This window comes from Carassius auratus, chromosome 40, assembly GCF_003368295.1.
Source record: "Carassius auratus strain Wakin chromosome 40, ASM336829v1, whole genome shotgun sequence".
NCBI classification, from domain to species: domain Eukaryota; kingdom Metazoa; phylum Chordata; class Actinopteri; order Cypriniformes; family Cyprinidae; genus Carassius; species Carassius auratus.
In genome coordinates, this window is record NC_039282.1 from 18,814,420 (window position 1) to 18,836,919 (window position 22,500).

The 22,500-nt window shown below is 38.0% G+C and overlaps 1 protein-coding gene across 1 annotated transcript in view; it reads right to left on the reverse strand.

Annotated features, from left to right (window-relative positions):
- Nucleotides 1-242: 242 nt before the first annotated feature.
- Nucleotides 243-22,500, reverse strand: part of LOC113058951 (alpha-actinin-4-like) — a 32,661-nt gene continuing 10,403 nt past the window's right edge. The window contains exons 2-19 of the mRNA XM_026227198.1: nt 11,983-12,097; nt 11,726-11,845; nt 11,314-11,400; nt 11,097-11,184; nt 10,676-10,754; nt 10,085-10,166; nt 7,713-7,798; nt 4,540-4,632; nt 4,169-4,399; nt 3,869-4,016; nt 3,479-3,629; nt 3,249-3,357; nt 3,026-3,166; nt 2,694-2,876; nt 2,447-2,581; nt 2,166-2,345; nt 1,847-1,993; nt 243-353 (exon numbers count right to left, since the gene is read on the reverse strand). Coding sequence (XP_026082983.1) covers nt 243-353; nt 1,847-1,993; nt 2,166-2,345; nt 2,447-2,581; nt 2,694-2,876; nt 3,026-3,166; nt 3,249-3,357; nt 3,479-3,629; nt 3,869-4,016; nt 4,169-4,399; nt 4,540-4,632; nt 7,713-7,798; nt 10,085-10,166; nt 10,676-10,754; nt 11,097-11,184; nt 11,314-11,400; nt 11,726-11,845; nt 11,983-12,097 — 2,286 coding nt within the window. The remainder of the gene's footprint in view (nt 354-1,846; nt 1,994-2,165; nt 2,346-2,446; nt 2,582-2,693; nt 2,877-3,025; nt 3,167-3,248; nt 3,358-3,478; nt 3,630-3,868; nt 4,017-4,168; nt 4,400-4,539; nt 4,633-7,712; nt 7,799-10,084; nt 10,167-10,675; nt 10,755-11,096; nt 11,185-11,313; nt 11,401-11,725; nt 11,846-11,982; nt 12,098-22,500) is intronic.

Genomic DNA, 22,500 nt, shown 5'->3' on the forward strand with positions numbered 1-22,500 from the left:
TTATGCTTTTATATTATGATTATATTTACAGTGGCATAAAATGTTCTTAAATCGACATAATAATAATATTGTTTAAATCGCAACTATTTCTATTATCGCACAACAAAAAGTTATCGTGACAGGCCTAATTAGAATCTTTTCAGTAATCATTTTTTTTTTTAACTTATAACTAAAAAAATATAAAAAGTAACCAATGATATCTGACAAAAATTATTTTTTTAGCACCAAGCAAAAGCAGGAGTTCAGGAGAAACTGTGTTGCGTAGACTGAGAAAGGAGGTAGCAGTACCAGGGTGTTCCAGTGGAAATGAGTAGTGCTCGGAAATCATCGCTGTCCATTATCCCCGTGCGCTTCTACAGTTCGCAAAGGGAAGGATGAGAAAAGAAACAGGAAGGATGCATGTGGAAAGCAGAGGATTTGGGAGATGAAGAGGTTGCACGCGAACAGAAAAGTTTGATAGAGGAATCAGAATGAGTTTGTACAAAAGACAAGTAAGAGAAGGAGGGAAGTTAGCAAGACAAGTAAAAAAGAAGAGAAAAAGGAAGCAGTGAGAAACATAACACATGAAAGCAAAACCTTAGCTGACCTGCAGAGGGCACCTTTTCAAGCAGCAGCACAACAGGTGAGTGAGGGAGTTAGTGAGTGATGGAATGAATGAGTGACGCAGCGTGCGCGCACACCACACACACACACACACACACAAGCAGCCATCTCAACCTTTTGCTTCTCTGGCGGTACATACCTGCTTGTTGTTTTCTCTAACGTCGGTAAACCCAGGACTGATCAAACAAGCCTTGAAACTCCGCAAGCCTGTAAGAGACCACTGTCGGCTCGCTGTGGTAAGCCAATAACGCAAGTGGATGGACAATCAGAGCATGCAGTTAGGATTGATATACCGATACACAATGACATTAACAGCATGTGTGATATGGAGGCAGTGGCATGACAAAAAAAAGATGGAGACAAAACATTGAGGATGTCAAACACATGGGCTGATGGCTAACAAGTCTAATGAAACATAACTTATGACAGTTAGTGATCTGATTTCTTACAAATGTCATACATAACATTCAGCTTATGATATAAGGAGGGCCATTATGCAATCACTATATCAATATCTTTAATTTAAGGTTACTAAATTTCTCCACTTTAACAAAAACCCCCTTATTACTTCACCTCACTAGACTATATTACATATTTGCTACAGGTGGCACATCTCAGATCAGAGGTGTTTGAGGTACAGTATATTTAAAGACGTTTTACCTCCCATTAGTGCCAGAGTAAGTGGAGAAAATGGAGCAAATATTAAAGCAAGTCTAACCAAAATGTTAAACTGAGGTCCATATTTATCATGCCATTAATCGCCCTGAATTTAAACACAGCCTTTCACCTTGACATAAGCAACACTGACTACATTTCTTCTTTTATATGGACACATTAATCTTGCCAATGTTGTGTATTTTTAGTGGCCTGCAGCTCAGATCTCTTTACTAACACAGTTACAAACACACAAACCTTATGATTTTTAAAGGAACGGTTCACTCAAACATTAGCTCAATTTCGTAATTCCAAAATGGATGACTTTCTTTAAGTGGAAAACAAGATGAACATATTCAATTTGAAGCACTGTATGCAAAACACCATTGGTTTTTATGGATCTTGTAATCAGTCCTGACATGTCAATGCTTTTTTTTGTTAAAATGAAAATTTGTCCGTGTTTGAGTGATCTATTCCTCTACAACACTAACCTTGAATGACTTTCATGGTCTTACAAATACTTATTTTTTCAGTTAAATTAAGTGAAGCCCATTTCACACACAGTCAAACATGCAAATGAGTTCCTGACCTTGTCGAAGTGATTGAAGGACGTGCGGTACTCGTGAAGCTGCTCCTGGCTGATGCCTTTGGCATCACGTGTCAGAATCTGGTTCTCGATCTCATTAATGGTGCGGGCAATAGTAGTAAGGAGTTGCTCCCAACCCACACGAAGGTGCTATAGAGGAGTAAAAGGCAATTGAAACACTGTCAAGTAACAACACAGCTAAACAAACTTCACACTAGAGGGAACAGCATGTAGGAATTGCAAACACTTGACCTAAACAATACATCTATGGTTCCTGCATAGCTTCAACATGGTTTCAATGTGTGTATTGTCATAGGCATACCTCCATAGTGTAAGCAGTGTATTTGTTGTCAAATATAAGTGCTTCTTGAATGAGCTGATGGTCTCCCTCCAGCTGGTCAATGTTGGGTTTGTATTCAATGATGCTCTGCTCATACTGACGGAGGTGGGTCAGCTGATCTTCCAGCGTTCCATTCATCTCAATTGATATCCGCCCAATCTCCTACAATTATCATGCCATGGAGACACAGATGAATCATTCTATATTTTTCTTCTTTGGAAAAAGATGAAATCGTCAAGGTACAGAAACAGAGGAAACTATACCTCCATCTTATTTTGGATCCATGGTCCAATCATGTTGGCCTGGTTGGCAAACTGGCGTCTGAGATGGTCATTAGACTGCTGACGAGCGAGTTCTTCCTGAAGAGCCTGATCACGCTGTGGAACCAGTTGCTGCACCTTTAAAAAGACACAAGATAACATCAATACTTGCAAACTCAACTCATTTGTAAACCCACACCCACACACCTGAAGGAAGCAATGTCTCATTCACAATACAAACAGATCTTACCTTCTCCCACTTCTTGTCAATGCTCTGAGGGGTGATGGTGGTGTAAGGATTGTTTCCAGCCAGTTTGATGCCATTGTACTGTGCGATTTTCTGAACTTCAGCCTGGATGGCCTGAATAGACTCCCGCTCTTTGTTTGCCTCTGGAAGAGTTGATTTGAACTGGTCATGAGCCGTTAGCAGTCCCTACAAAAAGAGAAAGAATTGAAAAGTCAGAGAAAGGATTTTTGCATCCAGAATTTTTGTTTTGTTCTGAAATGGAATATCCAGAGATCGAACCATTTCAGAGGTCAAGCAAGATGGAAAGATTACGAATACAAAACATTTTGCAGTACCTGGATCTCCTCGATGTTGTGTACAATGAACATGTCCTGAAGGTCCTCCATGGCTCCCTCCATCCAGTTGTTGAACGGTGCTGCTCTCTTGGCGTATTCCAGGTACAGCTCATCAATAGACTCCAGCTGTTTCTCCGTTCTCTGTAGTACAGATAAACATGCAGTCAATATGATAAAATGTACAAAAATGCCGGAAAATGTCTTTCCGAGAAAGCATGCGTACCTCGAGAGATTCTCTCCGATTCTGCGTGAGGGAACCCAGAGCATCCCATTGCTCACAGATCTTTTGACAGCGTGCATTAACACTCGGGGAGTCGTAATAGTCCAGCTCACTAGAACACAGACACAAAATAGTTTTAAGACGGTCTCAACTTCACTTACAGCCAGAATCTTTAATTTCATCAATTAGCCCCTCTGTTGTTTGTTGCCTCTATTGTTTTGTAGCTTTCTCACTTGAGCTCCTGTGCAATGGCGGCAATCTGCTCCACTCTGTCCTGGTGGGCAGCAAGATCACTTTCGAACGCCTCATGCTTCTTAAGGAGAGCTTTGATCTCAGACAGAGTTGCAGTCTCATAATCCTTCTGTTTTAGCATCGTCTCCTTACCTACACAAACAAACACAGATCAATTTAGATCTAATAAGACTTTAGATCACATGACTGTTTCTTAAGATTTCTGCATGGCTGACAAGGCTCTGCATTCGTGAGATTCAAAACACTGATGGAAGAGTCATAAAAGAGCAGCCTGTTGATGTATACCAAGAGCGATTGGTAAATTACTGCAGGTGAATGTGAATAATTGTCAAAAACATCAGTAAGATCAGGTGTAGTTCCTGTATCCATACCATCTGTCCAGCTTTCATGGATGGCTGCTTTCTGACGGAACTTTTCTGCAAGATGGTCAAGTCTCTCTAAACGACGGATCTCATTCAGTAGCCACTCTTCATAGCCTTTCTCTGCCCCTTCCAGTTTATGCCATGCACCATTAATATCCTAGAAAAAAAAAGAACTTTTCAGCCAAATATCTTTCAGAATTGAGCCAATGGTTCAATTCAGAGGTTGAGAATGAACAAGTTTCATCATAGCAATAAAGCAAAGACTTAAGTCTTATAAATTGAATTGCACATGTACTACACGTTTCTTACCGACACCATGCGTCCCTCAGATGGCATAAAGGCTGGTCGGTTGCTCAAACGGAGTTTGGTCTGCAGTGTGTTGAAGTTGATCTCTAGCTGACACTTCTCCTGAACTTTGGGTGGTTTGTGAACACGACGGTAATCGCGGAAATCTTCCAATTTCTGCTGCATTTCTGTCATGGTTTTCTCTGGAGCGCGGTTTTCCAACCACGGGATTGTCCGACGAATCCACTCCAGCAGCTATAAAGTGTGCAATAAAGAAATTAATAGTCTCAGAAAACAGAAAACAGTCTCCTCTCAAACATACTGAGACATTTAAACTAAAACACTCCGGGTAGTTTGTCTAGAAATAGGTCTATTTGAATACCACACAAACTCACATCGCTGGCCAGTTTTTCATAGTCCTCCATCAGGTGCTCATTCTCCTGATTAACTGCCAACACCTTGCAGATACGATTGGCTGCTGTCTCAGCCTATCACAGAACAGGACAGTTACAATCGTAATACATCACGCATCTTTTTAAATATGACATTTTATCCAATCATTCTAAAAACATTGAACAGCACAATTTTTCCTACACCACTTTATAGTGTATACCATATGTTTAAAGGAACACTCAACTTGTTTTGAAAATAGGCTCATTTTCCAACTCCCCTAGAGTTAAAAATTGGAGTTTTACCTTTTTCGAATCCATTCATCTCTTGGTAGGGCAGTAGCACTTTTAGCTGTAGCACTTTTAGCTTAGCATAGATAATTGAATCCTATTAGACCATTGGCATCTAAAAATGACCAAAGAGTTTCGATATTTTTCCTATTTAAAACTAGACTCTTCTGTAGTTACATTGTGTAATATTGCAGTGATATTAGAAACTCTTTGTTCATTTTTGAGCGAGATGCTAATCTCCTAATCCGATTCAATTATCTATGATAAGCTGCGCTAAAAGTGCTACCGCCAGACCAGAAATCAGCTGAATGGAATCGAAAATGGTAAAACTCAACTGTTTAACACTATGGGAGTTGATAAATCAGACTATTTTCAGAAAAGTGGAGTGTTCTTTTAAAAGTACAATGACATAGTATACAAAATACACTTCAATTAAGTATGACGACATATCTGTGTTTAGAACTGTAAATGTCAAGATGCTGCTTTAGTTTACACGGGAAAGAAATCTTGAACTATCCAGTATTTAGTGGTTTTTGGTGGGTAGAGCAAAAAGAAAACACACGCAAATGGTGTACTGAGCACACAATGAAACAAAACTCCATGTGTTGTAAGTTAATAATGTGCTATACACACACACAATAACATGCGTGAAAACTATCCAAATGAAATAAAGATCAAGTTAAACATCAACATTACATACTTGACTTTTAAGCTCTTTTTATACTAATTGACATTTCATGCAAACACCAATTGGTTAGTTTTGAAAACTTGTAGTCTAGCTGAAAAATCCACATGCCATTTGTAAAACCAAATCTGCATTGTCAATTTTTATACCACCACTGGAGGATCTCTTCAGGGTTCCCTACAGCATTAACTACCACTGAAACACAGAAAGTGTTCAAAACGCTTGTGTAAAATGCTAAAGCACATTTAAACAATTCTGATTATTAGCCTGTGGCTTCACTTCAAATGCAAAGCACATATCTAGCATATGCAGCACCAAAACCTCACAGAAAAGTACTGTCCAATGTAAAGCTGAGCTTAACATTAAAAACAAACATAATACATCTGCTTGTGTAGAAAGATCACAGAAAATCTAAGAATTAAAACAACAACCCTAGTGTTTTAAATGTGAGCTATACTGTGAATTGCATTATGATTTTAATATTTACACTCAATACTGTCCTCAACTGTTACAAACTCAATCACTGAGTGCAAAAATGAAACATCAAACAATGAAATTCACCTTTTCAGCATTTAAAGAAGATTGTGACAGACCACTACACACATCGAGGATATTAAATGACTGCAGAACCATTAGAAAATAAAGTGCAAATATAGAAAGGGGTGAGGGCAATGGTTTGGGTGTAGTGAAGCAGTGGCCATCTCTCTTAAGTCACTTTCACACCTGGTTCAGTTGGATTGGTTTTTGGTGCAGGTTACAAATTGGATTACCAAAGTCAGTATCACTTGGCTAAACATTTTACATTCCCATAATTTTACAATTTATATTTCAACTGGATTCTTTCCTCATTTAAGACTTCGTATTTGACTCAAAGTATAATAGTATTGGAATAAAACAATGGATCATGAAAACAAGGCATCCGTTTGTTTAAAATACCTAATCCAGAACAAGTCAGTGCCATATGGAGTGGGAAAACCTAGCCTGACTACGTCAGACTTCCTACTTCCGCTCAATTTCATTTCGCTTCTGTACTCAGTCTGATACAGCGTCAGAGCTTTCTGTTTGCCACCGGTCTGGAAACAGCCGGGCCAATCAACGAACAGAGGGCGGGCTGAGAGCAGTGACGTAGATGCTTAGCGCCGAGTTTTACATTGTAGGTTAGAGAAATCGAAAACCGAAACGACCGCGGAAATGGGAAACGAGACACGGGATGCAATTCGCTCTGTTATGGAGAACATTCAGCTCTTTTTCAAACTGCAAAAGTCGTTTACAGCCATGTTCACTCCGGTATTTCGCTCGCATCATCATGTGTTTACAACAGGTTTACAGTAGAAGTTCAATCATAGATTTGAGTTCGATGCATGATGTCTGTGCTTGGATGCGGCTGTACAGGCAAATAACATACGTCATAACTAAACGTATCTGATTGGCTTACGGGTAACCAATGATTTTAAACTTCAGACAAGCGCCCCCTAGCGAGAGAGAAACACTTCTCTATTATGCCGTTCCAGACTCTGTCTACGAAGCAAAGTGAAGTAGCAGAGTCTGGTATTACCAGGCTAGGGAAAACCCAGACCGAATAAACAATGATCTGACTTGGTGATGTTTGTTTACGTTATTGGGAGACGAGCAACTACAAAAATTTTGAAATAGCTAACCTAATATGTTAGTGCTTTGCTCTTGCAGCACATCTGACAAGAGCAAAGTACAAGAAACCAAAACGAGAGACCAGGTATGAAGGCACATTTAAGAGTTTCAAGACCAACAGTCAGGGGTCAAAGGTTTCTCACCTTCTGAGCACCTGAGAAGGCGTGATAGAAACAGGAGACGTAGGTCATAATAGCCTTCTCATCCGGTCGCAGAGTACCCACGATATCTATAGCAAAGCCAGCGGAAAAAGAGAGAGAGAGAAAGACAGGGGTGAAGCAAAGCAACCCAAAGCCTGTGTGTGCCCACTGAGAAAGAAGAGGATGGTTATGCATTTTATGGGCTCCCCATCAAAGGGAAATGGGGTTTGGAGTCCTGTGTTATAACCCTGGCAACCCGCAAAGTGAGAGAATCTGCTGTTGAGAAAAGAGTCGTAGACCAGGGGAGGACGGGTTAAGACACCAGCGCCCCTCTTTGGTTATTCCAGTACTGGTGGAAAAAGCCATGCTGAAGAGGAGATGACGAGGGGGTCAAAGGTTAGGGAGTCATGGGGTACCTTCTGGGCTCCAGAAAAGGCATGGTAGAAACTGGACACATAGGTCATAATGGCTTTCTCATCTGGACGTGCTGTGTTCACAATGTCTGCAGGGAAACAAGAGTTATACATACATGCACATACAGGGACGCAGACGGGGCATAAACACACACACACACACTTGTAACAGCCATGTGCCAGTTACACACTCATTAACATACACACAAAGACAATGGGCAAACCTCAGTTCACTGGGGATGGCCAAGAACATACTTTCCAGGACTACTATGTCACTGACTTGCATCTTGATGCCACAGATCCATTCGCTCCATGCCGTTTAATTATGTATGCGAGCATTAGCATCAACATACATTAATTCATTACTATTAAAAATGGCCCTGTGTCTGATTATGATCTTCTCTACTATATAGCATGTCATATGAATAGTACTTATTCTGTACTCGAAACCAAGTACAAATCAGATCTAGAAAATCCATTGGAAACAATATACCATCCAGGCACTTTTAGCATACTATTTTTTCATCCACTTTGCATGTTATTTTTGATGTACTAAGATTTGGGATGCACTAATTATGATGTCACAAATTATTTCGAATGCATAGTATGCAACTCCTAGCCTGACTACGTCAGACTTCCTACTTCCGCTCAATTTCATTTCGCTTCTGTACTCAGTCTGATACAGCGTCAGAGCTTTCTGTTTGCCACCAGTCTGGAAACGGCCGGGCCAATCAACAAGCAGAGGGCGGGCTGAGAGCCGTGACGTAGATGCTAAGCACAGAGTTTTAAATTGTAGGTTAGAGAAATCGAAAACCGAAACGACCGCGGAAATGGGAAACGAGACACGGGATGCAATTCGCTCTGTTATGGAGAACATTCAACTCTTTTTCAAACTGAAGCCAGAACAAGAAGAGTGTTTAACAACAGGTTTACAGTGGAAATTCAATCATAGATTTGAGTTCGATGCATGATGTCTGTGCTTCGATGCGGCTGTACAGGCGCATAACATACGTCATAACTAAACGTATCTGATTGGCTTACGGGTAACCAATGATTTTAAACTTCAGACCAGCGCCCCCTAGCGAGAGAGAAAACATTTCTCTATTATGCCATTCCAGACTCTGTCTACGAAGCAAAGTGAAGTAGCAGAGTCTGGTATTACCAGGCTATGCAACTCCTCCTCTCATCAGAGATAATATGCCATCAAGGCACTTTTTGAATTCTGTTTTGATTTACTGTGATTTAGGACACATTAATTGTAATGTCACATACTTTTTAAGATGTATGGCATGTGACTTGGGATTCAGTTCTCTTCTCATCACAAATAGTTAACCATCCAGGCATTTTTAGCACACTATTTTAATGTACTATGATTTTGGATGCACCAGTGATATCACAAACTACAGAGGTTGCCCATTATGCAAATTAGGGTTACAGAACAGTACACACAGCACTCCGGTGCAGCAGGTTGAACAGAGATCCTGGAGAAGTTACGCTTGAGGGAGAAATAACATAATGCCCAGGGATGTTCCCATGGTGACACAATGTTTGTGCAAGACATTAAGGGTGGGTGTTTGCACTGTCTGTGTCAGAGAGCAGGAACAACTCCTGGAAATACAGGGCATGTGCTGACATGCACAAAACACACACACTTTAATAGAGCAACTTATTCACTCTCTCTCCCACACACTCACATCATTGCACAGCCAAAAGCAGACAACTAACTTCATATGCCAACTAGTGTTGCTTACGTCAATGATAATTATGACTAAATATCGTCGTTAACGTACCTTTATCTCGTGACGAAAACGAGACCCAATGTAAATGTCATAGTCATGTGATGATGACTATAATTAAATTTATAATGCAATATTGTTGATGAATAAAAACAAGACTAAATGTGGTTTACAAAATACAAAAAAAATGCTAAAATGTCTATAATGTAATAATAATATAACAAGATAACGTTAACCTTGTTAGAAATGGGTTTGGGCTAAATGAAAAGTTTGGTTTCGTCTATACTGCTAGGTTCTTATACTGTATTGACTGGGTTAAATAGAAATGCATTACTAAAAAGAGACTAAAATACAATTTGCATTGACTAAAACTAGACTAAAATGTCATCAGTTTTCGTCGACTAAAACTAAGCGAAAATAATCATTGATAATTCTGAATAAAATAAGACTAAAATGATCAGATTGTTAGTCTACTAAAACTTGACTAGACTAAAAACAAAAAAGTATGAACGGGACTCAAACTAATAAAAACTAAAATGACAGCTTCACACAAAGACTAGACTAAAACAGGCTGCCAAAAACAACACACATGCAGACACAGATAGCGATGGACGCAGAAAACAAGAGAAGACTTCATACCCTCTGCATCCAGCATCTTGGGGATATCAAGGTACCGTTCAGCCACTTCGAAAGCATTATTCAGATTGGTCACTGGGTCGTCCTGTTAACACACAATGAAACAAACAGTCATTTCAGCATCTGAGAGCAACTGCAGAACATCCACAGATTTCCACAAGAATCAAAATATCCATCAAAGTTCGACAACATCCATCACCCCCTTGCATGCTTGTTTATTAAATTTAAAGCTATTTTGGATGGATAGTATGCAAATTTTCCTCATCCAGGCAGTTTTTGCTTTCTATTTTTAACTGTACTAAGATTTGAGATGCACAGTCATGTCACATACAGTTTAGTATAGTTAGTGAGATATGGGACTCAATTCTTCTCTCATTAGAAATCGTGCACCAAAAACAGTATGCTAAAAAGCCTGGATGGTATACTAAGATTTGGGACGCACTAAGTGTAATGTCACATACTATTTAGGATGGATAGTATGCAAATTGGGATTCTCATCAGAAATAGTATACAGTCCAGGCACTTTTAGCATACTATTTTTGATGTACTCTGATTTGGGACGCACCTTTCTTTTTTTTTAAATGAGAGACTAACCTTTCTCAGCTTGTCATAATCGATGAGTTCTGGCCTGTGTCTATGGATCAGAGCATTGAAGGCGAGACCATCCTTCCAGCTGGGAGAAAGAGAAGAAGAAGAGATGCTCAGAGGAAACAGGTATTTTATATTTCTCTCCTTTGACCAGCAGAGAGTGCCACTTAAACCACAGCTTATTAATCTTCTATTTCTGCATTCATGTCAGATTTGGACTTGTTAAACTGTAATAGTAAAGGAACTTTGCTCTTGAATCAGAAATATCACTTTGCAAGCAATTTTTACATCCGTCATCTTTAGCTATCATTGATCATTTGTTTATTCAAATACATCCATAAAACCGCTCTATGCAAAACACAGTTATGGGTGAATCAACAAATCAAAACACCCAGCCAAATAAAGGTCGTAGGTCAAAGATCAACACCTGATATGGAAGTTCTGAACGTTGACGTTCTTGTAAGGAGCCGTCTTTCTCTGACACCAGAGCAACAGTCCTTCTTTAGCGGAGGTTTCTACAGAGACACGCAGCAGAAACAGACATTACTGAACACACATTCAGTCTCTTCGGGGTTGTTCTTTAAAGTACGTTTGATTATACTGTGCAGAGCTGTTCCTAAAACAATCTGGAGGTTAAATTATACCCTCCACTGAGATGTCCTGGATGGCGAAGCGGAGGATGATGGTCCAAATCATTCCCAGAGTCATCTTGGCGTTTCCATCCACGATTTCTACAAAGGCAGGCACACAACACTGTTAGATGTTGAAAGTGAAATGTTTTATCAATTAAAATAGAACATAGAATTTGGAAAAATGTTTTATAAGTTAAAATATCTACATATATAAACTAAACTATAAACTATATAATATTTATTAGCATGCATCAGTGTTATTTTAGTATCACTGATATACTACTATAGGTTTTGTATTTGCATTTTTTTTCTTTTTTTTTTTAAACACAAAGCCGGTTTTATTTGTAATATTTTATTTCAGGATTCATTTTTTTTTTTTAGTTAACAATATATAAATAAATCCAACACAGGAAAGTGTTTGTACCTTCTGCACCGATGGACACCAGCTTGACTCCTTTGCTGGCGATGAAGTCCAGTGCTTTGTTGACATTGTTGATCTTGTGGACTCTCATCTTGCCTCTTTCAGGTTTAGGTAACCTCTCCCCTGCACGAAAATATGATGACTTCTCACGTGTTTCCCATCGTATCAGCACAAACACCAACTCCACTACACTAGCTTTGGGAAGTTGCTAAAGAACTAGAGACTCCTGGATGAATGAATGAGGTTGAAAGCTCACTGACCTGAGATGACCTCTAGGAGCAGCATGAGTTTGAGTCCATCTCTGAAATCCTCCTCAATGTTTTCGATCTGCGTTCCCGCCTTCCGCAGATGAGAGTTGCACCAGGCCGTGAAAGTCTAGAACAAACAGGAAATGATGTAAAAAAAAAAGTGGAAGCAAAGTCAGGAAAACAGGAAAGGCTGTGTCCTGCTGCATGCAGGAATGCTCAAGACGTTTCCTCAGGAAACACACGGGCGTGAAAATCAACATCTGATGTGTTTAGAACATAAATACAAGACCACTCTTGTACACAACAGTCTGACAAACACTGAAATGTTATAGACTTTGCTGATGAAATATGACAAGGTGAACAGAAATCTAATTCTAGCTAATTTTCCAAATAAATAATTATATATACACACACATAAAGTCAAATATTAAATAAAAAATAAATAAAAAAACATTAAAAAAAAAATTTATATATAAAATTATATTCAAAATGCAAACAAAAAAGAAATGTAAAATATTAATATTTTAACAGTATATAAATTCTAATAAAATAAGTGCTCTACATTTATTTCCTTTATAGCTCTATATTATGAAAAAATGTAAAGTCCAAAAAAAAAACAAAAAAAAAGATTTAGTCATTAGTTCGCCTCTCTAACAGACTAGTCTCAATACCTATGTGATCCTCAGCAGCTCAACATGAACAGACAGAGACAGGCATCAGATCACACTGGGAAAGGGGTTTCTAGGCCTGCAGCCTGAAACACAAAGAAGCCTTTGAGTTTAGTGGATAATGAGCCCCTTCAGCACCCCTGCCCTCGTACGACAGGCACCTACCCGGGACAGGCCCGCCACAAAAACAATTCAGCCTTCACACACAAACAGTACACACAAACCAGTCAGGACCTGAGCCGGACGGACACATCCACACGCTTTAATGAGACCCGAAATACCTCCGCTCACACAGGGGCTCTGTGTGTGTTTAGGGAAAGCCCTGCCCTGATTAGTTGGGTGTGGGTGACATCATTCCATCCAACTCTGAAGAATTACAGAGGAAGAGCCGCTACACCACACATGCATGCATGTGCGTGCCACTTTTGACCAGAAATATAATGAAACTTCACAAACACACCACTACATCACACTTGCATTTCCTATTATATACAGTCACTGGGGTTTGCATTAGACACTCCTCTGAAGTATCTCTGACTCTCAGGTTCATTTATACACACAGATGAGCTGATATACTGCTAATTAATGCTTTCTCTGCACTGAAGTGTCACGTCTGTAATACTAGAACTGCTCAAGCAGGGTTCATATCCTAGAGGAAACTTCTGCAGGGATATTGGAAACGGTAATAAGCGGTTTCCTCATTCTCTGCGAGCTCTAATGTGTTTCCGTCTGGGAGATCTCCATCAGATCAGCATCATCTCCCTCTCAACGACTGCGGAGCCAGCGAACCTTTACACAAACTCAACAAAACCAAACTTTAGCACAAGATCCATTACACTAAAGGAAGTGAACCATAGCTGAATCTGTGGCATTTATAAACTGGACACTGTCGGCTTTAAAACAGACCCAGTATTGTTTCCATCTGGGGGGTTTTTAGCTGTAAAACAGGCCCATCCTGTAGGTGGTGCTGTGAAAAAAACGCATCGTATAAAACCAAGCGTGAATGACTGAGCACAACAGAGTTATTAAAATCACAGCAAACTTCAAAGTTCTCAAGATGACTTTAAATAATTCTAAAACTGAAAATCATGATGTCATCATATTTTCAAATATTTTAAATCATGCCCTTAACAACGGTCACTTGTGTAATAAACAAAACCTGCATTTATGAGGAAAGTGTATTTTCTAGACCTGGGATGGAAATTTAGCGTTAGCTAAATACAAAACTAAAACCATAAAAAAAAAGTCAACTTCAGCTATTTAAGCTTGTACAACAAGTACTTCATACTACATAGACAAAATAAAAATTTGAAAACAGAAAAATAAAATACAATTATAAATATTTAACAAACTCTAATAGTATAGCAAAACAGTGCAATGAGTCACAGAAACTTCCCGATCTGAGCTCTGGACCCGGAGCAGAGAGGGACGTCCAGGAGTCGCCCTGGTGGATGATGCCATGTTTATTTGTTGATTTATTTATAGCACTTCCCGTCTTTGTGAGACTCCGAGCAGCGTCTGAAGGGCTCGGGTTTCTCAGTCAGACTGCAGGAGCGTTAACCCTCGCAGCGGCCCGGGACGGATCGATTTCAAAACACAAACGCCAAAACCAGATCTGCAAATCTGGAACGACTTGTGAAAAGACGATTTAGTCACTAGACACCTGCACAAATCATTTTTCTATTCACATCTGACATGGATCAAATATCTTCGCACACGTGTGAATCAATTTTTCCACATCTGTTCTCCAGCCCATCCAAATGTGGTTTTAAATCAGACACATATCCGATATTTGGACATCAGATCCATGTCTAAACATGTATCCAATTCCCTCTGGAATTCAAAGCCACAGAGAAACATTTTTATTTAATGTTTTATTATAAAGTAGATAGTCTCAAACTCACACACTGTAATTTTTAACTGTCTGGAGTTTTTTTTTTTTTTATATTCATATTAATTTTTATTTTGTTCAATATTTTATTTAGTTGTAGTGATGATAATAATAATAATAATAGAAACAATTATTACTATTATTCATTATAATACTGTATAATAAAGAAAATCATCTTTTCTTTTCAAATACGATTAATATTTTTCGTAAATATTTAGAATAATTTGTACATTTGGTAAATGTAGCAGTAGCAGTAGTAATTAAAATATAATAATATTATTATTTAATGGAAAAGTGTCTGTATCTGTGAAATAGAAGCTGATTAAAGAACGCTGGAAAAGTGTCTAAACCGGGGAGAATAAAATGTTGAAAAGTTAAAAAAATAAAATAAAAATAAAAAGGGATTTTTTTTAAATACAAGCAAAACAGACAATATTAAACAAAAAATAAAATAAAACAACTACTAAAACAAAATTACAATACCTAAAATTTTAAATAATAAAAAAAAAAAACATTAAAACTAATTAAACATTGTTACAAATATTTTTACAGTGGAATTACAATAGTCATTTCATATTGAGTTAAATATTTTATTTAGCAGGGACATTTTTTTTATTTTAAATATGAATAAAAACGAATCCAACATCAAACAAAAAAGTAAAACGAGTAAATTAATAAAACTAACAAATGAAAATGAAAACGGAAAATATCCTAATTACACTTCAAAATATCAATAAACACTGACATATTACAGTAATGATACTAAATCAATACTGGCTTGAAATTTGTTTGAGGAAATAGAACAATATAAATTCACTAGTACACTTCTAGCTACATTCCATCCATAATCAAAACTAGTTAGTTAACAACTTGAAGATGAATTCACACCTTCACACACGTGTTGCAATCAAAGATGTGCTGCGCTTTATGGTTACAGGATGTGACACAGGAAATATTTCTTCAGCCCATACATTCAATAAATGACTCTAAAATCTGATTAGAACGAGATGAACAACCTTTGAGCTAGAAAGCGGAAAGAAACTGAACATGACAAACAAATTCCATAAGTGATCAAAAAGTCATGCCAAAATAGTTTCAGTGATTAATGTGAGAGTCATTGAGAGGTAAGCACTCCAGGTGGAATAAAAAATAATAACCGAGAGTGACATCATCGCTCCAGTCTTAAAGGGACAGTTCACCCAAAAATCAACATTCTGTCATTTAAGGAAATCCTATATGAGGGTGAATAAATGAAAACATTTTTTTTTTTTGAGTCAACGGTCCCTTTAACTTACAAAAAATGAGGAAGAACATCTCACGGCCCAAAGGAAATGAGCTCTACAACGGTCATTTGGTGTAGATGGACAGGAAGCAGGACTAGGGATGCACGATAATATCGGCACAACATCGGTATCGGCCGATAAAAGCTTAAAATAACCATCATCGGTATCGGCCGATATGAATATTTCTGCCGATGAGCCAAACCGATATTCTCCAAGTGATATAATTGACCTGTTTTTCAGATGTGAATGTCTGTCTACATTTGTAAAATAATACATTTATGGTAGAATCAGTACAGAAGAGATACATGGATTTCTCTTCAGTAAAATTAAAGTTTAAATATATCAGGCGAAAAATTATATATCGATATCGGTATTGGCCAAAATTATTTTGAAAATATCTTTATCAGATTTTGAGATATGTAGCATTGCATCAGTGTCTCATCAATGGCTGCTCTGCAGTGAATGGGTGCCGTCAGAATGAGAGCTGATAAAAACATCACAATAATCCACAGCACCCCAGTCCATCAGTGAACATCTGAAGACAGAAGATGGCTTTTTCTAAGGGTGAAGATGTTTTCTGCGAATTCTCCCTCAGATTTGGCTTATTTTTAGTGCACTACAGCATGTTTCAGGTTTGGTGGCGTGACTCACATGCATGAATCGGACTCTCTCTCAAGGCTGCTTTCACTAAGGAAAGTGAGTCGGGTCGGATTAAACGGAGGCCTCACAGGGACACTGGAAATCCAGTCTGCCAACACAGTCATCTGACGCAGAGCCAAAAACACCTGCTGCTACTAGCTAGCATCAGATCAAGATAGCAACAAGTATCTGCGCTGATAGCCTCGTGGGCAGCACACATATGGATCACTTTCACTTTGGGCCTCTTAAGTTCGAGTCCCGGCTCGCAGGCCGCAGATATGCCAAATAGAAAAAGATTGCAAGAGGTAATTCTGTCACGAAGTCCTGAAGGCGCCTACTTCTACCAGCATTACCTCTATAATAGGCTTGAAATACACCTCGGTGGGTTTCTGAGTGCTCGGAAACATGCTAAAGTAAATGAAGTGGTTTCTCATCAACTACACGCTGATCAGAAAAAAGAAAAACCAGAACCACACCACTCTGAAACACTCAGTGCTCATGTTTATTTAAATAAATCATAGCTGTTGCAGATATGCAGGGATGACTAGGACCTTCGCTGAGTGCAGTAATTCGCTAAAAAGCGGATTTCCCAAAGCAAGCGTCCCATCGCCGGGGAACATGGAACATTTGAAGCTCTGTGGATCTTCATTCCTCACATTCCCCAGCGGAGAGTGACCGACAGAAGCCTTCTGAACACCCACTACAGAGAGAGAGAGAGAGAGAGAGAGAGACCAGCTCCTCACAGCCCACACCAGGATGGAATGTGTCTCTTCAGCACTTATATAAACACACTCTCTCTCTCTCTCTCTCTCTCTCTCTCTGTCCCTCTCTGGGCTAATATTTACTGTGGAATGCACTAAACCAGTTCTGGAGGTCAAAGCACAGAGTCAACGGGTGCAGGTCAGAGTCTGTGGGCATTCAGCAGCATCTAACAACAACTCACTGAATCAGTCATGTCTATATATATTCTAAAGAAATCATGATTGAATTTTGAATAAAGTTGCTGGGGTGCTGTCACTGAATTATGAGTGATTGTTAACCAAATTGTTACGTGGTTGCTTAATGACATACAAAAAGTAAAAAAAAAAAAAGTCTCTACGAGAATGAATAATCCAATAGCTATGTTTGTAAATTAATACTAGCGGACTACTGGAAATTGCTTTAAAAAAAAAAAAAAAAAAGTATATATAGTAAAATAACACTGAAAAGAAGCCAAATGGAAATGCAGTAATTTCAGGGCACATAAATGTGAATTTATACACCAATGTTTTATTTTTTTCTCTTAATGCAATTTTGAACTGGTGTGAAAATATGCTTATAGTGAATGCTTGCCTAAACAAAAACCACTAATCAGGCTACTTATTAATTTAAGCATGACTCCTAAAGTGTTGTGTCAAAGAACAGCTCAAGCTGAGAAAGTGAGAGAGAGAAAGAGAGAGAGAGAGAATGAAGTCAGACAGGTCGGTCCAGTCAGACCGGTCTTCTGGTGTTGTCACTCTGAACTGCCTCTTCCTGTGCCTTCTGTAAATGTTCTCATGTCCTTATAAGGCAACGCACACTCAGTTCTGTGATGCAATAGGCTGTCTGAAGCCCCGCCCCCTCCTCAACACATTCACAAAAGCCACACTCACACCTGATCAAAGTCGCCTCGCCACACCTTTTCCCGTCTAACTTCATAGAAAGGAAAGTGTGCTTTCTAAAGTTGATGTTCAGTTTAATTTATGTTTGTTTGTCCTTTGGGTGCAGGAATGTGAACCCCCCCACTCCCTCAGCGGGACGCTTACAATGGGACAGCAGAAAAGCAGACGGAAAACAGGCATCAGAGAAACTGCTGTTCACAAACTTCCTGTTCCTGTGTGAGCACATCATCCTGTACAGGACAAGACAGACAAGTATGTGCTATATGGAAAGAGACGGTTGGAGCATGAAGTCATTTCAGTAGAAATGTGCGAGCGCACACACGCACATGCACACACACACACATACACACACACACACACACACACCATTGAACCATTAACATATTTCCTGTCAGAAGTGTGATCTTTAAAACTAAAAAGAATGTAAAATTATTGTTCATCAAAATAAACATTAACTGAAATATAAAAATAAAAAACTTTATTTAGATTAGTTGCTAAGATAAGACTTTTCCATTTAGTTTAAGTTGTCCTCAAGTCCTAAAATAATTAAAAAATATTACATTTTATTTAAGATTATAAAAAAAAAAAAAAAGAAAAAAAACACACACACAAAAATCACTTAAACGGAGTAAAATAAAAGAAAAAAGAAAAGACCGTTGGACCATTCACATCTTTCCTGTCAGTGAATTGTTGCTAGCATTAATTTAAAATTAATAATAAAAAATATAAAAATTGGAATAAAAAAGTTGAATAAAATTAAAACTGAAATAAAAATGGCTAAAAACTAAAATGTAACCATGCATCTGAGCCATTCATTAACACAGACACTCAGAACATGCAGGATTCATATTTAAATCGACTTTGGCACTTAATAGTAACCAATACTAGTCAATATCGCCATTTGAATTAAGTGTAATGACCTGCTTTTGATTAATTCAAAATTTGACAAAGACCGTGACATTCCGCGTTAAACTGAATTCCGTTTTTATGAATGGATTCCGTGATTCTGTCTGCATTTTCCGCATCACAGAAATCAGAGCCCTAGAATTATACCAGAACGATATATACCTGCACACTTTAACTGCTTCTATTCTTGAACACTTAACGATCATCTAATCAAAATAAAAGAGCAGCGCTGAGTCTAGGAGAACTCACCGCTAATCACACACACACACTCCAGAGCAGCGCTCTAAAACGGATTATTTATTCACCAAACGCACACAAGTTTACTTCAAGAGTGAATAATGAGGCCAAGATAAGTTTGAAGTTCAGGTTTAAAAAAAAAAAAAAAAAATGGAGCAAACGGAAAGAGCGATCTCTATTAGATCTATAAGTTAAGCATACAGAGTTTATTAGAGCCACAGAAAGACAAACGTTCAATAGAAATGCTCAATATACAATTCATTATGTACATTAACAACGGTTCGGGGTGAATATAATTATGTGAATGGCGCTCTGAGGCGTGCCAGGGTTTTCTGTCAGCGTCATTTAAATCCAGGTCTGAAGTTTCTCGCTCTGTTCAGCATGCTACAAATCATGTTTCTGAACAAACAGCACGTGCTATCAGTGATTTCAACTGCTAGAAGCTGCTCTCGCACTGCATAATGAAAACAGACCCTTCTCAGTCGCTCCACGTGCAACAGACGCAATCCGAAAAACTATCAGCATGGATTTTTGCCGATAACCGATTGTTCCAGAAATTAACTATCGGTGCCGATTAATCGGCAAAACGGATACATCGGTCGATCTCTAATGGATACATTTAAAAAATAATCTACTAAACTAACTAAAATCAAAATGAGAACAGATATGAAAATTCTAAATATTAATAATTGCAAAAAAATAAAATCTAATTAAATATTTAAATAACACTGGGCGGACATAGAAAGAAAGCTAGGCAGAACTGCAGTAATTTCAATAGGAATGTGCACACACAAACACACACACACACGCACCCCCCCCCCCCCCCCCCCCCAGACATTCCAGTGCAAACTGAGTCATTGTCCCACTCCTAATTCTGTTTGAAACGCACACATACCGCTGACAACTATTCACAGCCCATTCACCTACACCGACCACGTTTACCCAAAAGACACACACACACACACACACAATCATCTTTCACAATAGGTGTACCAAGGCTTTGCTATAAATTACTCAACATTGTACACTCATCTACTCATGGTCTCTCTCAGACACACACGCACACACACACACACATACAGTAAATGAAGACATGCCTTTGTGCAGAAGTTAGCCGGAGTGAGTCCATATTTCCTGTCAGTGAAGTGGCTTTGCCCACATCTGTTTTACACACTTCAAAAGTTGTGTAAGAGAGTGTGTGTGTGTGTGTGTGTGTGTGTGTATGTGTGTGAGAGAGAGAGAGAGAGAGAGAGAGAGAGAGAGAGAGAGAGAGAGAGAGAGAGAGAGAGAGAGCGCTGTGGTGGCACACCACATCACAAAAAAACTAGGGATGCCATAAGACCAAAATGTCAACAGTCCCCACAAACAGCACATAGTTTCATATGTTAATATAAATACTAACTTGCAAAAATAAATAAATAAAAAGTTTAAATAACGAGCATTACATTAAAAAAAATGGCATGCAAGTATTTTAGGACAAGACAACATTAAAAAGACAAAAGAGATTATTTAAATTGCATTACAAAATGTGACAAATTAAATTATATTCATATATCTCAAAAGTTTGGGGATGGGACCATTATTTCATGTTTTTGAAATGCATCTTTTCTGCTCACCAAGGCTGTATTTATCTGCAGCAAAAAACAGTAATAGTGTAATATTTTTTATATGCAGTTTTATATAAATCTTGTCAAAAGTAATGTATTCCTGTGATGCGCCGCTGTATTTTCAGCATCATTCCTCCAGTCTTCAGTGTCACATGATCTTTAGAAATCAGAATAATATGATATTTTACGGCTCAAGAAACACTTCTGATTATTATCAATGTTGAAAACATTTATGCTGCGTCATATTTTTGAGGAAACCTTGATGCATTTTATTTTTCAGGATTCTTTGATGAATAGAAAGCATTTATTTGAAATAGGAATCTTCTGTAACATTATTAAGGTCTTTCCTGTCACACTGATTAGTTTAATGCTTCCTTGCTGATTTTGGGGTCAGTAAGATCTTTATTTTAGTACATAACTGATCTTTCACAATTAAATGACAGGAAGTAGCACATAGTTGAGCGGCTCACTCATCCCGACATCAGCAACCTGAGACTGAGGTGTCATTTGTGTCATGATGATGAGAAGATCTGCTCAGATCTGGTCTCATGACATCACAGGCTCTCGTAGGCTCTTGCGGTCTGTCGAGAAACCACACACTCAAATGCCTGGGAACATCAGACCACGACCGCTCCAGAACCGCACACTTCCATGAAACCCCAAGCAGAAAAGACGAAGCTTGTGCATCAACAATCATGAAGCCCACGTCTTTTCAACCGCTGAGACAAACTGGAGAATCCCAGGCAACCGAACGTCCGAAGCCAGAGCACAATGAAAGGCCTTTTTTCACACATCCAGATCGCACACTCTTTGGCTTCGCTAACTGTTTCTGATGTCTGTTTCGCTGTAAGACAAAAATGACTCAAACCCCCACAGAGCAGACAATGCTATCAGTAGATGGAAACTGTGCTGTGGCTTCTCACGGTCAAGGTTCGTCTAGCATCTTTGTGAGCTGTACGACCTACAAGACTGCAAAATCTAGTTAGCATTCACATCATGTTATAGAAAATATGGTAATAAACAAATAAATGAATGAATAAACATAAATATATATAAATAAATATTAGCAAACTATAAAAATGCTATATTTTAAATACATTTTATATCTATATTTTAAGTATTTTATACTTGTATTATTATTATTATTAAATTTTTTTTAATGAATTATTATTATTATTAGTGGTGGTTTTATTTTATAGAGAATATAAATAAATACGTTTTTCCCATTACAATTTTTCTAGTTTCAGTTTGAACAGTTTAACAAATTTATAATAATTACAAAGGATGTCAAATAAATTAAATAAATCATAGACATTTTATAATTTATTAAGAATTTAATAATAGTGAATGTTTTTTTGTTTGTTTTTTTTACACCAATTCTTTGTTGTCTTTTTGAATTTTGAAATTTGAATACACATTTATTGTGCAAAAAATGGTGTAGATCAAATAAATGCATAATTAATCTTTTAAAAATGTAAATCAAAAAATGTTTTGCAAACAAAGTGCTGGATAAAGTTTTACTTTTGAAATTAAAATGTGGAGGAAAATTGTGTGATATTACATGCAGATATTGTATTTAATCCATATCGCAATTTAATTTAAGGGCATGACCTACTTTTGATTTATTAATCAGAATTTAGCCAAATTCCATAACATTCT